This window comes from Desmodus rotundus, chromosome 3 (genome assembly GCF_022682495.2).
Source record: "Desmodus rotundus isolate HL8 chromosome 3, HLdesRot8A.1, whole genome shotgun sequence".
Classification (NCBI taxonomy): Eukaryota; Metazoa; Chordata; class Mammalia; order Chiroptera; family Phyllostomidae; genus Desmodus; species Desmodus rotundus.
Window position 1 is genome coordinate 170,341,243 of NC_071389.1, and position 16,195 is coordinate 170,357,437.

General features: G+C 32.5%; 1 protein-coding gene across 14 annotated transcripts in view; it reads left to right on the forward strand.

Moving 5' to 3' along the window:
• Positions 1 to 16,195, forward strand: part of C2CD5 (C2 calcium dependent domain containing 5) — an 87,860-nt gene that overhangs the window by 20,017 nt on the left and 51,648 nt on the right. For 4 of the 14 annotated variants that reach the window (XM_045184164.3, XM_045184167.3, XM_045184166.3 and 1 more), the window contains exons 7-10: positions 898 to 1,096; positions 6,229 to 6,380; positions 11,344 to 11,429; positions 12,043 to 12,075. In XM_045184164.3, coding sequence (XP_045040099.2) covers positions 898 to 1,096; positions 6,229 to 6,380; positions 11,344 to 11,429; positions 12,043 to 12,075 — 470 coding nt within the window. Of the gene's footprint in view, positions 1 to 897; positions 1,097 to 5,113; positions 5,239 to 6,228; positions 6,381 to 9,542; positions 9,735 to 11,343; positions 11,430 to 12,042; positions 12,076 to 16,195 lie in introns of those variants that run through there. The other 10 variants (XM_024575570.4, XM_045184168.3, XM_045184171.3 and 7 more) reach the window with 6 other exon arrangements.

Below are 16,195 nucleotides of genomic sequence, written 5' to 3' on the forward strand. Positions count from 1 at the left end.
ACAATTTCATACTCAAGCACACCATATGACATTTTAAGTGAAATGTTCAAATTAAAACTATAAATTATTATACCCATATCATTACCCTACCAACCACACTTAAGCAGGCCTTACTTCTGTCGGACCCTGTATGTGTGAGTGTATATATACTTACATATTCATACATGTAAACTAGACAATACATAAGTATAAATATTTATATTTAATAGTTATATATTTAAATATATATTTATACTTCTATTATATTTATACTTACATTACTTATATACAGTTTAATTTATCTTATGTATAAGCTATAATTTATACTTATATCACTGTTAAGTTAGTTATATATAATTAACATTTATAAATAAGTATGGGATGTTATATTTATACTTAATATGTATTGTATATAATTTATTAAGTAATATATTTACTTATGTTCTAGTTATATTCTTTATATTTGTAGTATATGATATATACTACATAATGCATAAATTGTAATTATAATTATGTTAGACTATATTACATGCTATATATTCTATATATTATATGTAGTATATATATTTGTTTACTTGTTTTTTATCTGTTTCTCCCACCATTATGTAAACTCCACTAGATTTGGGAGCTTTATCTTTCTAGTTCATCTCTGTATATCTGGCACTTAGAATAAAGGAGTGCCAGGCACATAGTACACAACCAAACATTATTTGGTAAATGAATGCATTAATGAATGAACCTTATCTGCCACATCTGTAAAATGTAGCTAATAATATCTTATCTCCCTGAACGTAGGATGCTGAACCAGATAACCTTTTAGGTTTCCTCCAAGTTCTAAAAATCCATGATTTTTTAGATTCTTTTAAATTCTGTAATGTGGAGAAATAAAGCAGAATGAGTTTTCTTCCTTTTTGGTAGGTGAACTGCAAAGGAAGATTGGCTTAAAAGTGCTTGAAATGAGAGGAAATGCGGTTGTTGGATACCTACAGTGTTTTGATCTGGAAGGCGAGTCTGGTTTGGTGGTACGAGCCATAGGAACAGCGTGTACACTGGATAAATTAAGTAGCCCAGCAGCATTCCTTCCTGCATGTAATTCCCCATCCAAAGAAATGAAGGAGTAAGTATGAATCAATGAATTGATCTTAAGGAGATTTTTTTCTTTTACTTATACATTTTCATTTGATTTGAAACATTTGGTAGTGTTGTTCAACATACATTTTTTCCTACGGTGATTTCTTTTATCAGTGATGACTGTCAACATTTCAAGCTTAAAACTGTTTAAATATTCCTAATATTTTATTTATAGCCTTAATATAAAATTCAAATAAAGTAATATAAAATTAAACTTATTCAGATCTTTAAACTGAGGATCTAAAGTATAAAATGAATATTTATGCATTGTGTGGAATTATAGTTATTCTCTGGGGAACCCTTAAAACCCTACACCTGATAATTCAATTATGCTTATTATTAGCTAATTACCATAGAAAGCCGGAAAGATTGACTTGTGCAGGGGTCCCACTTGAATGTTTACAGAGGCCAAGCAGTTCATATAAATAATTTGGTGTAATTATATAGGTAATAATGGGGACTGTATAAAGCAGACAGTGGCAAACTTTCCCTGTAAAATGACAGATAGTAAGTATTTCAGGCACTAGCTACATAGTTTCTATCTTTGTTTACCAAAAAATAGAACAAAGCAAAAAAAGTTTGCCGATCCTTATCTAAAGGAATTTGGGCTCACACATTTTTTTTAAAACTGTGTCATCCAACAAAACTTCTGTTGACTGGACTCAGCCTGTGTGTCGTCATTCAATGTGACAGTGCTGGCGCTGTCAACAGGGAGTGTTTCAAACAGACTTTGTGTCATGATGACGGGGTGAGGGACGTGGCCCTGTTGGGGACAAGCTGACTGTCCTACATAGCAAGGGATGACTCTGTACAAGGAAAACTTGGTCCATCCTAAGTGCCAGTAGTACTTCCATTGAGAATCACTGATCAGAGATTCTTCTAGATCAAAGGTCAACAAGCTTTTTTGGTGAATGACCAGAAGGTACAGCAACTCTGCTGCTGTTGTGTGAAAGCAGCCATCAACAGTATGCAAGTTAACGAGTGTGGTTGTGTTACAGCAAAACTTACTTCCTAACAAAACAGGTGGCAGGTTGGATTTGGCCTGCTGACCCCTTTCCTGTATCATCAGGGAGTCAGAATTCTGTTGTCAGAAAACAAATGTTCCCTAGTTCACCAGTAGTCAAGAAAGGTTGGCTAGGAAATAATCACAACCTGTTTTTTTTAAACAATCTTTTTAAAAATAAGATTTTCTTCTTTAAGTTTATTCTTTTTGTTTAGTTATTTCCTTTCTGCTGGCCTTTATTTATTTGGATTAAATTTTAGTCACAAGAGAGAGTACAATAAATTTCCTGTTTTTATTTGGAAATATGTTGCAAGTGAAATGAATTTTAAATAAATTGGAAGAGTGAATTTGCTTTATATTCCATTTAAAATGTGCCTTAAAAATATATCAGCTGCCTGCTGCTACAGGTAAAGTCAGATTGCAGGGGTAGATTTTGGGGGGAATTCAGATTTCTTTTTCATGTTCCCATAGCAAATTTCAGTAAGGACCTGGATCCCTCCTCTTCCTGCCACCTTCATCTTTACAACTGCCTGAAGGGGTCTGGCTTTCGTAGCTGTGACCACTGAAGTTTCACTCTTTTACTAAATTACTTATGGAAAGAAAAAGTTATATTACCTGTTGGTGTCTTAGAATGATGTATGGGTAGTAGGAGAATATTTATTGTTGACACTATTGCAGATGCCCCTCATCTCCCCCCCTTTGCCTCCCTGCACCAAACCACCCCCACCACATTGTTGTCTGTGTCCATGGGCTTTGCCTATATGCATATATGTTCTTTGGCTAATCTCTTCCACTCCGCCCTCCCCCATCCACTCTGAGATCTGTTTCAGTAATGTAAATCTTCGGGTTTGTATAAGTTTTCTCCTTTCTAAGTTATAGCCATTTGCCTTAAAATATTCACACTATGAAGAATTTAAGTTGCTTTATTAAGATTTTCTGAAAGACATCTTACTACCTGAGTCATGTTATTTAAAAAAAAAAAAACAACAACCTCAATACTCAGGCTGCTTTATTTCAACCAGCTTCTTTGTGTTTTTGATAATGAACCAATTTGAGTGCTAGCTTAAAATTGTTTTAGGATTCAGTTGATTGTAATTATTCTGGTATTTAATTATAACATTTTTGTTTCTAGACAGGAATTTGATAAAAGGTAGTTTGGGTTATGTTCCTGTCTGAATGGATTGATAGTACAAGTGCCTCTGGGGTATTTCATGCAAGGAGACTGATAGGAATTAAAACCCCAAGGATACATTATGATGATGCTCCAGTATATTTGGATTTTAATGTGATATCATAATTTGAACATTTTACAATGTTCATTTGATTTTACTCATTTTATTTTACCTTTATTAATGGTGTGTTTTACTCCATCAGTTTTGGGGTTTTTTTTTTCCTTTTTAGGTGCTTAATGTAATGTACAATATAAATATTTTTGGTGTTTCCAAGCTGAATTATCTTGATGGTAGAAAGTGCATTTACATATGATTTATTTCTTTCTCTGCTTTAGAAAGAAAAGTACTTTCTAAGAGACTTTAGCCATAATTTCTCCTTTGTATGGACTGATAGTCACTTGAACAGAGAAAGAAAAAAACAAAAATAAAACCTTATTCAGTTTGTATACAAATAAGTCACCAATGAAGTGTTTGATTTTTATCAGTTGTATTAAACACATTTTAAATTTAAACTAGCAACAGTATCAGAAACATTTGTCCTGTTGTAAAATCAGTGATATTTTCAGAAAGTAGTCTGTGGACCATTATTGACAATTAATGATCACTCATGTTTGAACCTTGACAAACTGTGATTGTTGGGAATGTCTGCTTGACAATGCAAAAGGAAAAGTGCCAGGAAAAGTTGGGCTCTTGTCCTGCTTTTAATATGAATTCTAAAAAAATGGGGATATGATAGTTTTTCAGTGTATTCACATATGATTCTTTTCACCTTGTTGTGCATAAGCAAAGGCAATGCATAGTGAAATAATTGCTAATATGAAGTCCAGGATTCTTATTTATGTAATATACCTTTTTTCCCCATCCAATGTAATTGTGTCCTTTTAGCCAAATTTCTTTGTGAAAATTTGAAATGTTAAATATGAATATATACCTGTGTAACTGATATAAATATATCCATACATGCACATGATGTGGTCTTTTGCAGGACATAAGTTGATATCTTACAAAATTTTAATTCATAATATAGTTTTATCTGTTTAAGTTTAAATAATATATTCTGTTTGAGAGAGCTAGACAAAAATCATTTACATTGCATTATTAATGTGTTTTTAAAAAGGCGAAAGATTTATACGATCTGAAGAGAAACCAGAGTATATTAATGTGTTTGTAAAAGCAGTGTTTCCTCACTTTGTTTTTTTCCCAGTATAACTTGGATTTAAGCTATATACTTGGTGTAAAATACACAATTTTTATATCTGCTTATATCCATTCAGTTCAGTTATTTCTTTTTATGCTGTCACCTTTCTTATTCTTAAGTACACCTATTTTGATGTTGAGACAGAAACAGTTCTGTTAGTAAAACTTTCTTTATGGAAAATATAATTAATTATATCAGCAATTATTCATATCTCAGTTTCAAAGGTAATATAAGAACTTTATATTTGACTTTTCACTTTTATGGGTATTTTCTCTGTAAAATACTATGTAGTGACCTCTATGGTGATCAAACAACAAACATTTTAAAGCAACTTCTATCCAAATCTTAGTCTTTTTAAAAAATTTAATTCTACTGAAAATTTTGCTTGCTATTTTTCATATTCACAGTCCTAATTTATTAATCTGATCCTTTAAAACTATAACCATATCCTAATGAATGAATATTTAGCTTTTTAAAAAATTTTTTTCAACTTGATTTTTGCATGCTAGGGACTAAAAAAATAATTCCTCTCCCCTAACTAAAGCTCCTTTGAAATTATTTTAACATAACTTTGCTATCTGTTGTATGTATTGTTTTCTTTTCTTCCACTTTGATCAAAAATTCCCTCAGGTCTCCGCTGGTTCATCCTCCAAGCCATGGATGCCGCTCGACTCACAACAGCCCAATTCATACTGCTACTGGCTCACGGCTTACTCAGAACTTCTCTGTGTCTGTTCCCACCCTCATCTATACTGGTACGAGACTGCTCAGACTCTAGCGCTGGGGAAGGCAGGCCACGGGCAGAGTGGCTGCAGAGGGCAGGCAGGCAGGTAGTGCAGGCAGGTACCACAAGTCTTGGCTTCCTCCTTTTCTCACTTGAAGTCCAGCTGCACTGAAGAAGTCCTGTATTTAGCCACCACAGAGGCTGTAACTACATGGGAGTGAAAGTGTTCTTCCAGTTTCCAAAGTCTCTTCCACAGATCATCTAAGAACCCTGCCTTGTGTATGTGTACTGTGCATTTTTGGAAGAATCCTCCAGTATATATTTTGGACATTTCAACTACATTTGGTTAGAATAAAAATTGATGATTGGATTCTAAACAAAGCTACCAAAGCTTCTGATTTACTTATTTTCTTTATACAAAACTTGTTAAGGTAGGGTCTGTTTCATTCTGTGGAAGAGGGCTATTAGAAAACAGGTAAGCAACTATTATGCATAAAATGCAATGTTTCTGTGTAGCTATATTGATTTTCCTCTCTGCTGTGTTTTTAGCTGTGGCATTCTTGATGCTATAGGATAAGGAAACATTTTTCTTTTGACAATATCTGTGTGTGTGCAAATATAAAAACAATTGTGAATATTTACACACACCATTTGCAGTCTCATCATTTTTTCTTTTGTAACTTAAAAAAAGCATTGTTTATTTGAAAGTATTTTCAGTCGTGTATTTATTTTTTGTTTATTTCTCTTTTTAATATTTTTACACCCACCCTTAGTCTGTCATTTCATGCTTTTTTTGCTTTTTTACTTGGCTTATTAACTGTTTCAATGCAGATAATTATTTATCTGAAGAATGATGAATGGTTAAACAGCAGTTGGTTGACTTTGGCCTCAGACCCAGCTCCACACTTAAGAAATGACTGCTGGCCCTGCCCCAATACTTTCCTCGTGTGTGGATCATGCTGCCTTCCAACAAGTCCTTTGGCACATGATTACTTAATATTTTTCCACCTTCTTCTGGCAGGATTCCCTTCAATGAAGATCCCAACCCCAATACTCACTCATCAGGACCCTCAACCCCTCTGAAAAACCAAACTTATTCCTTTTCACCTTCCAAGTCCTACAGTCGACAGTCCTCTTCTTCTGACACAGATTTGAGTTTGACACCCAAAACTGGTAAGGCACTTCCACCCACCTTTTATTTTTTTCTATTTTTTTTTCTAATTTGTTTCTGTTCCTTGTTAGCTTTCCATCCAAGCCTTTTCTCCAGTTTTTGGCATTTCAGTTAAAAGATGATGTGAATAGTGATCATTTTCAGTTACTACAATTAAAATATAAAACTTTTGTATAGTTCACAACTACCATGTTCAGAGAGCTGCATTTTACTGATTTAATCTTAGTGTAGATACGAAAATCAGGGTTTATTTTTGCATGTAGATATATTTCATTTCAGGCTTAAATTAAGAGGAATAACACCTTAAAGCATGTGAATAGAAAGTAACAATAACTTGCAATCCAATTCCTCATACAGTATACTCATTTTGAATTCATTGTTTCTATTTCTGAATTTATTTGTAAGATTTTATTATGAAAAGATCTTAACATCTAAAATGGTTATTTTGGAATACATACATCTATTAGCTTTTTGTTATTTAAAACATTTGGTTTCTCTTGTCTTATTCTATAGATTAGAAAATAGCAGCTTTACTTTACTTATTATTGTATATATCTCAGTGTATGAAATTTATAATTTCCCCCTCCTATGTATGTTTTGATCATCTGAGTTTTTATGAATATATTTGTCATAAAAATTGATTAAAAATTAGTTTTTTATTCCATAAAATAGAATTAACTTATTTAATCATTAAATTATTATTCTTAAGAAAAATAAAAAATAAATAAAACATTTAAAAGTTAATAGTTTACAATTTTTGTAAGTATTATTTTTATCTGGCAGTTTCCTTGCCAGATTGATAAAAACATTTTTCATTGTTCTTGTGTTATATTAAACTTATCTTTAATAACCTTATTTTTGTGTTAGACAAGAAACTTAGAAGTTTCTTATAAGGACCTTAGATTTTATGAAGGCGATGTAAAAGAAATCTAATTCTAGAACCAGTGCTACTTCCAAAATAGAGAAAGGGGATTAAAAGAATAAGCCTGTAGATTCAATGTCTATTTTTATAAATGTAGTCATTTAAATGACTACTTCTTTAAAAAGAATAGCGTTATTTTTACATATACATTATTATGAGTAACATCTAAATATGATTGATATTTGATAGTAATGGATGTATTGGCATGTAGCATCTTAACCATATTCAAATAGTAGGGGTTTTCTTTCTTTTTTTGTTTTGTTTTGTTTTGTTTGTTTTTTAGTAAAGAATGAGATTCTGGCCTTATATTCATGACAATCAAAATAAGAAAGATAAAAGACTTAGGATAGTATTTGAAGAATAACTTCTCTTAAAAGTAGTTTTAAAACTTTGTCCACTGGCTATTTATTTGTGTATTCCAGGCCACTTTTCAATATTCTTATCTTTATTTCCCTTTGCCATACCTCAGATAAAGTTTTCAAAGTATTTCTTAATCTTTCTGTTTCTTTTTCTTTAATTCACCGTAAACACCAAGACTAGTCAAGTGATAAACTAACTGGACCAGTCTACTCTCCTTTCAGCTTTGTACTTTGCATTCAGTTTGTATTATCAAATGAGAACTGTTTTGCATTTTGTTTTCTAGCTCCACCTTTTTAGTATTTAAAAATTTATTTATAATATTTTCATATATTTCTATATTTTTAAGCTACCTCTAAATAAATTGCTTTGTTTTGCCTATAATTATTCACGACCCCATTAGCAAATTTATAGGATGTTAGCCATTTTAGTCCTTTGGCTTTATCATGAGCCCCTGTGCATTTTTGAATACTCTGAGGTGCATTCTCATTTCTCATGGAGATTTAAAATGACAAATATTGCCCTAGCTGGTGTAGCTTGGTGGATTGAGCGTGGATCTGCGAACCAAAGGATCGCCAGTTCAATTGCCAGTCAGGGCACATGCCTGGGTTGCAGGCCAGGTCCCCAGTAGGAGGTGTGTGAGAGGCAACCACGCATTGGTGTTTGTCTCCCTCTCTTTCTCCTTCCCTTCCCCTCTCTCTAAAAATGAATAAATAAAATCTTTAAAAAATATATTAAAAAATGAAATGGCAAATATTGTTCTAAAATTTTTAAAACTATATGTTAGTGTGTATTTCATAATTCTCTGCTTTCTAATTTACCTACATCCAAAATCAGTCTTTTGAGAAATAGTGGGTATAGATGAGCTGATTATTATTGATTTATTATATGTAATCTGGGAAGCCAAAAAATAGAATCAAGTGAATAAACCTTAGACTGAGAAAGTTGTTTTTTCCATTTGTAGTCAAAGCTGCCAGCTGGTTTTCAAATAGCTCTTGTTTTCTTTAAAAAAAAATCACATTGATTTATTTCTGTCGACTCTAATTTTTGATATAAGATTTTATTTTCATATTTTTTCCAAGTACTCAACTAATCACAGTGGAATTTTAGAATGCTACTGTTAAGATATTGATTTTATACCTGCCTAAAACTAGTTTTTACCTTTTTTAGTCAGGTTTTTACCCATGTATAGTTTTTGTGATCCGGAGGGTATTTGGCCCTTAGGTACTCAACTCTTTGTAAATGCAAGCAGTACTATGGTCAAATTTGATTACTTAAAATTTTACAGGAAAAGAAAAGTATTAACATCTTGAAGCTAGACAGAAAGAACTTAATATTTTATTTATTTAAAATTAATAATGGCAAATGCTTAACATGGTACTATTTGTTTTTTTGGTATTCAATTTAAATACTCATAAGGAATATGTTTTTGTTTGTTTGTTTGTTTAGTAACATTTGAAGAGCTGTACTTTACCACTTTAAATAAGTGTTTATATTTGAGGTAACAAGCTTCTGGCTTTAAAAATTTGTAAAATGCAGCACATTTTAATCTTATACATTCTTAAGCAAAAGAAGGCAACTGTTCTTTAAGTGTTTTAAAGAAGTCAACTAAAAGTTATTAGAATGGCATAAAATCTTATGTAAGTGATTTAAAAATTTTAATGAATGCAAAGTTTATAATGACTTTGTTCAGTTTTAGACTGTATCCTATTTATATTATGTTGGGTAGATGTCTTGCTAATGTCTTCATATGCTTAGTATAATTTGTGTATGCATTTTAAAAATCATTTTTACTGTTATGTTTGGTTCATCATTGCTTTCCTTATCCTGCATTTTCTGATCATCTTCTGAATCTACATCTTTTCTCTGCTACTTTCCTCCGCAGCACCTTACCCACAGAGTCCTAGGATTTACCTGTATCCCAGCTCCCCCTCTCTCTCTTGTGGTTCCCTTCATCTTAGAAAGTCCTGTCTCCTCCTCTCGGAATCTAGCCTTCCCCCTCATCATTCTAGCCTTGTCAGCCCAGTTCTGAGGAAAAGTGTTTCTTTCAGTGAAGAGTTGTTCCTGGCTGCTTCTGGTAGGACCACATTATGTCAGCTTTATAATCCCTTTATTTTGAATCATTTTTGATACTACAAAGAAGTAGTGGGTATTTTATGTAGGATGTACTTGTCATTTTTCTTATTGGCAGACAGATTTACGTGATTAGCATTATCATGAGGATGTGATTGAGGATTACTTGATAGATAATTGTAAATATTCTGCTAAAATTATCTTATATATTAAAAAGTAGTATGTCTAAGGATAATAGATATGCATATTTACAATTATTATTAGGTTCTCATTATTAGAGTTTCTATATTAGATGCTTTACTTTCTTTCCCTTCATACAAACTCTATTCACATTGGACCTGTATCATCATGTTGCTAAACCATATGTTTACATTAGTAAATTATTCTGTTTGAATCAGTTTAAGTCTCATTTGGTAATATTCTTTCATTATCCAGTTTTTTCTGTCTGTTGCTTTAATTTTCAAATTATTCTGCTGTATTTTCTGATATTTCATTTATCTCTACAAAATTTTATTTTATAGCTTTCAATATGCTTCATATAAAGATCTTAGTTTCATTTCTATGTTTAGTATTGTATAGTCTCTAAAAATCATGTTTAGGTACTACAAGAAAAATAAATTTCCTTAAAAAAAATAAAAGAAAAGAACAGAATGGGACTATACACATGCTAACTTTTGTTTCCTTATCCAAGAACAGCTAAAAATGTGAAAGTAAACTAGTTCCTTTTTAGAGTCATAGTGAACAGGACTATATATACGCTTTTTCAGTTTGCAAGGATAGAATTGAAGTAGTAACTCTAGCTTGCAGAGAACTGGTTTCTCACTAGTCCTCTGCTTTCCGTAATTCTTTGACCATAGTTGGTCTCTTGGTATTATCAAAAGACTAAAATTAGGTAGGGTAAGATATTTAAATTTAAGCCTTTAAAAATACACCTAAGAACTTGAGAAATATAATTATTTCATTCATAACTGTACATTTGTGGTGTGTCTATTATATGTTTGTGATTTTTAGTTTTTTAAAAAACTTTATGTTGATTTTTGCAAATGAGTGTGGAAAACTATATATATTAATACTGTTTTGACATGACTTTTATGTTTAGGAATGGGAAGTTATCAGAAAATAAATTTGACTGTATTTCAAAATTACCTAAAATTCATGCTCTTTAGAGAATTTTGGAATATCTGAAGTAAGCACAATTAGTGCTTTTCTTTTCTGTACTTATTTTTAAACAAACAGTTAATGTTGCTCTTATTTCTTTTAGTACTCTTCAATTGTTAGTATAAGTAATTGGTATTAGCATGATTATTTTTTATTAGAAGACTCCATTTTAAAAATTGAATGTTATACAAAAATTCAACACCTTAATTAAAAAATAATTTTTAGAACAAATTAAGTTTAAAACTAGCTATGATCAGTAGCACTTTGATATATTGCTTCTAAAATGAACTTTGTGAATAAAATAATGTAAAATATGTGCTTAGCTACCATCCCTACTTTAAATGTTTGGATCATTTTAACAGATTTTGACTCATGATATTTATGAAGATGAATGCAATTAATCTTTCTGCTTCTATAGTTGTTTTGTTGGTTATTTATGTACTGATGTTCTGTAGGAATGGGAAGTGGTAGTGCTGGAAAAGAAGGGGGGCCATTTAAAGCTCTTTTAAGACAACAGACTCAGTCAGCATTGGAACAGAGGGTAAGAGTCACTCACATTCTTTATTCTTACACTGTTAATAAGATTGTATTATCAACCTTCCATATACTTATGACTTATCTCCGTGCTGATTTTGGTCTTGTTACCTGTAATATTGTAATTTCAAAGTCAAAACAACTGTATTTAAGGTATCAAAGTTATTTGTTTATGAATAATTTTAATTTAGAATAATTCTATAATTATTTTTGTTTTGTCTTCCAGTCTTTTATTAGAAGTAGTCTATTTGCAGATATCCATTGAATGGTGAAATTTGTTCTAATTTTACATTAAAATTATAATATATAAAAGGAAATAATTGATACTTTTCCAAAAAATATTTTAGTCATGTAATATTAAAATAATTATTTAGTATGTTAATATTTTTATTTGCTGAGGTTATTTTTATCACTGAATAATCTCCTAGGGGTAAGAAATGCTCAGATTCTGTATTTCTAGAGATATAAATAATGTGGTTGTTGAGTATTTGAGTACATCTCTTTTAAGTTTTTATTAGTTTAACGTTTCATTGAACATGCTAAATGGAAAATGAACAGTTAAAGTTTTTGGATGATTTTTCTCTTTTTATTTTTATTTTTTTATAAACTTCAATGCTAAGGGAGGATCGCCTCATAGGTTCTGTAGAAGGCGGGTATGTTCCTAAACATGTGTGAGAGCCTATTTCTTGTTTTGGTAGCTTTCCTAGTTTTGATCTGAATCATTTATGTCTTATTTAAGCTTTTAACAAATGTCGCCAGCTTTTTTTCTTTTTGTAATGCAAAGTTTGTTTTCTTTTTAATTTAATAGCATTATGAGGCTATTGTTTTTTTCTACTTAACTAATACAGTGCATGATTTTATGTCATGTCAGTTATTTTAAGGCACAGTTTCATAGCTCTCATTGTGTCTGATTTGGAAGTTATAAGGATTTACAGAGTTTTCTTTTACAAGTTCTATTTTACACTAGCATTTTCTTTTTTATTTTTATTGATTTTATTGATTTATTTTTATTGATCATGCTATTACAGTTTTCCCAATTTTTCCTCCTTTGTCCCCATCACCAAGCACCCCCCACTCCCTCCAGTGACCTCTTTTGTTCATGTCCATGGGTCACGCATAGAAGTTCCTTGGCAACTCTATTTCTTACGCTTGTTCTCAAGACCCCCCTGCCTATTCTGTAATTGCCAGTTTGTACTTCTTAACCCCTTCACCTTTTCCCCCATTCCCCCAGAACCCCTCCCACTGGCCACCATCCCAGTGTTCTCCATATCTACGATTCTGTTTCTTTTCTGCTTGTTTGCTTAGTCTGATTTTTTAGATTCAATTGTTGATAGTTATGTATTTATTGCCATTTTAATGTTTATAATTGTAAAGATGCAACACAGCAAATACCTATAAAAGAATGCACTTTGTGAAACAAAGGTGTTTTTTTTTTGACATTGGCTTTTGAGAATACTAGTGTTTTTCATATCCTATTATTGCACTCAAAACAACAATTTACTTTTTTAGACTTTCTTTCCTTGTTCTGAGAGTATCTGTGTGCCTTTTAGACAAGGCTGGAGAGAGCAGAACTAAACTGAGCAGAGCGATGAGACTTTAGCTGTACCCAGTTCTTGGCTTTATACCCTATCAAGCAGCAATTGCCTTGCAGCTACCCTCACAGTTTGCAGTCATAAAAAGCCCACCCAAACATTCAAACCAAATCTAGAGAATGACTAAAAAGATGGAGAAGAGGGCCAGAGTGAGGGCGTGTGTGTCCACTTACTATTTTTTAGTCCAGGATACTGTTACCTCCTCTGTATCCCAGTTTTGCATTCTCTGCAGCAGGGGTGTCAAACTCATTTTCACCAGGGGCCACATCAGCCTTGCAGTTGCCTTCAAAGGATCAAATGTAATTTCAGCTCCTTAACTGTTAAGGAGTAGTTACATTTATACAGTCCTAAAATTATTTCGGCCCTTTGAAGGCAACTGGGAGGCTGATGTGACCCCCAGTGAGAATGAGTTTGACACCCCTGCTCTACAGAGTCCCTTAACTAGGAATATTTCCTGGAATCTGATTATCATTCTAAAATTCACATGAACAGAAAAACTTGGGTTATCTTGATGTTTGATGTAATGAGATTTTTCTCAGATGTTGTGCCTGTGACTTAATACTTTGTACTGAAAACTTTTAAAAGCATCTAGCTTTAAAAAAATTGAATCAATGAAAATTGCTTTGGATTTGGTTTCAATAAAATTTATGTTTTCAAATATGCTTCTAAGCATGCTTAAAATTTTGGACACATAAACACATTGGGCATACATTACTAGATAATCTTCATAAAATTAACAGAAATGTGTAGAGAGTTATAGTTTTCATTTACAACCTTGTACAACCTAGTTAGCAATATATTTACATAACCTAACCTTGTAGCATTAGTTGCTTGAGTTTATGAAACCACTGCTCTACCCTTGTACAAAATAACTAGCAAAAACATCATCATCTTTGACTTTACCATTCATCTGTGGCTGCCAACAGTGTGGCTTCGTTTTGGGAAATATTTGTACCAAACTATGAAGAACTCTCCCCATGTGTGTTCACATATGCCTAACTCTGAAGTTGAACTCTGGATCAAGTTGAACCTAGACTACTTGTAACATTTTTTATATTTATTTAAAACATATTTATTTGTACCCCTTGTCATCCTTAATAAATTGTATGGATTGTTTTTCTTGAGGAAAAGAAACTTTGTCAAATATCCCTTATTTAATGGGCTATTCAAGTAGCAGTTCTGAAAAATATGAGTGTTATTTTTTTTCTCTCGCAAAAGCAATTAAAAAGCAAGTTAACAAGATCTTGATAACAGATGTCAGATTACTGGGAGATGAGAAATGGGTTTAAAAGTTCTATTTAGATTTAGATTTCGCTACTTAACTATTTGATGTAAGGCAAATAGATGTGTTTTATGTATTAAGAAATAGATATATTTTTCAATATGACTCTTCTTTCATCTGTAAGAAAAATGAAATCACTTTGTTGATTCTGGGATGTATATTTTTCTTTAATAAAGAAACCTCGCTGACTTAGTTTAACCTAGTGTTTTTAAAATGTATTTTACCATGGATTCTTTCATTTGAATACATCTTAGTGAGGAACACACTTGGGGGAAAACATTGATAAAAAGCAAACTTGCTTGATAAATTACTATCTTTTTAGAAGTGGGGGTAGAATTATATAGTAAATCATAGAAATCTGACATGGAGTTTTATATTTAGAAAGTTTACTCTGGTCTCTTGGGATAAGAAGAAAAATATTTAATTAAACTATTTAAACATCTTCTAAGAAAAATCCTATATAAATCTTTAAAAAGATACTCCCTTGTGTTCTCAGATTTTTCAACTAGCCTGTCTTGCGTGCATGCTATTTATAGATTTATGCTGCATGCACTTGGCTTATGTTAAAGCATTCAAATATGAAGTCTTATCTAGGTACCACAGGGCAAGATACTTTAAATATAAGGATTTCCAGAGAAAATGTCTTCCACAGTCCCTGAAAGTCTCATCTGAGCATTGAAAACAGGGTGTGCTTGGGCCAATCTTAAGGAAGCTGTCCTTTTCAATAGAAGAGAACCTATAAATTCATCAGGTATAATAATAGACTAGAGATTCAAATCAACTCTTTAACTTAATGTTTTAACCAGAAATAATAATAAGCAAGGTGATAAGGTTTATTGCTCACAAAGAGAATAGGCCCTCTTGAGCTCAGTTTTTCACCAAAACATGGAGATAAATTGTATCTCCCTCTTAGGGTATGAGAAAGATTATAAAGCATAGTTTTAAGATACTTTGCCTAGGGCCCTCACTGGTGGGGCTCAGTGGATTGAGTGCTGGCCTGTGAACCAAAAGGTTGCCGGTTCGATTCCCAGTCAAGGCACATGCCTGGGTTGCAGGCCAGGTCCCCAGTTGAGGGTGTGCAAGAGGTAACCAATCAATATGTCTCTCACAAATCGATGTTTCTCTCCCTCGCCTTCCGCACTCTCTGAAAATAAGTAAATAAAATCTTTATTTAAAAAAAGACACTTTGCTTAGGGCTGGCACATTGTAAGTACTCCATAGTAGTTGCTGGTGACTGTGGTGCAGATGACAGGTATTAAGCCTCATATCTGCAGATAGATATGAGGAGTAGCTCTTCTGGAGAAGGTGGTTTGAAGATGTAATTTTGGTTGAATAATGGTGACATTTTATTTACTCTAGGTTAAATTATGTGTATTAAGTGAGGGTCGGTGTGCTGATTGGGTGAGATGGGACTACATGTAGGACAGAGGTGAAGTTGCAGAATGGGCCTCTGTCTCTTTGGGCAACTCTTCCTCTCCTTTTTCTGCTGTGACCACCTCTAGATGCTTCTCCGCTTGTCTGTTTACCCCATCTTCTGAAATTTGGGAATAAGAGTCAGTGAATTCCAATCAGGAAATCATTTTGATTGATTTTTTCTTTTTTCCTTTTTTAGATTTTGTTTATTTACTTTTAGAGAGAGGGGAAGGGAAGGAGAAAGAGAGGGAGAGAAACATCGATGTGCAAGAGATACATCAATTGGTTGCCTCTAGCACGCCCCCAACTGGGGACCTGGCCCAAAACCCAGGCATGTGCCTTGACTGGGAATTGAACCAGCTCTCTTTTGGTTCGCAGGTGGGTGCTCAATCCATTGAGCCACACCAGCCAGGGCTTGATTCATTTTTTTTCATACCTAAACTCTTATATAAAGATGTTTCTTAATATGTGAATTTACCCACTTAT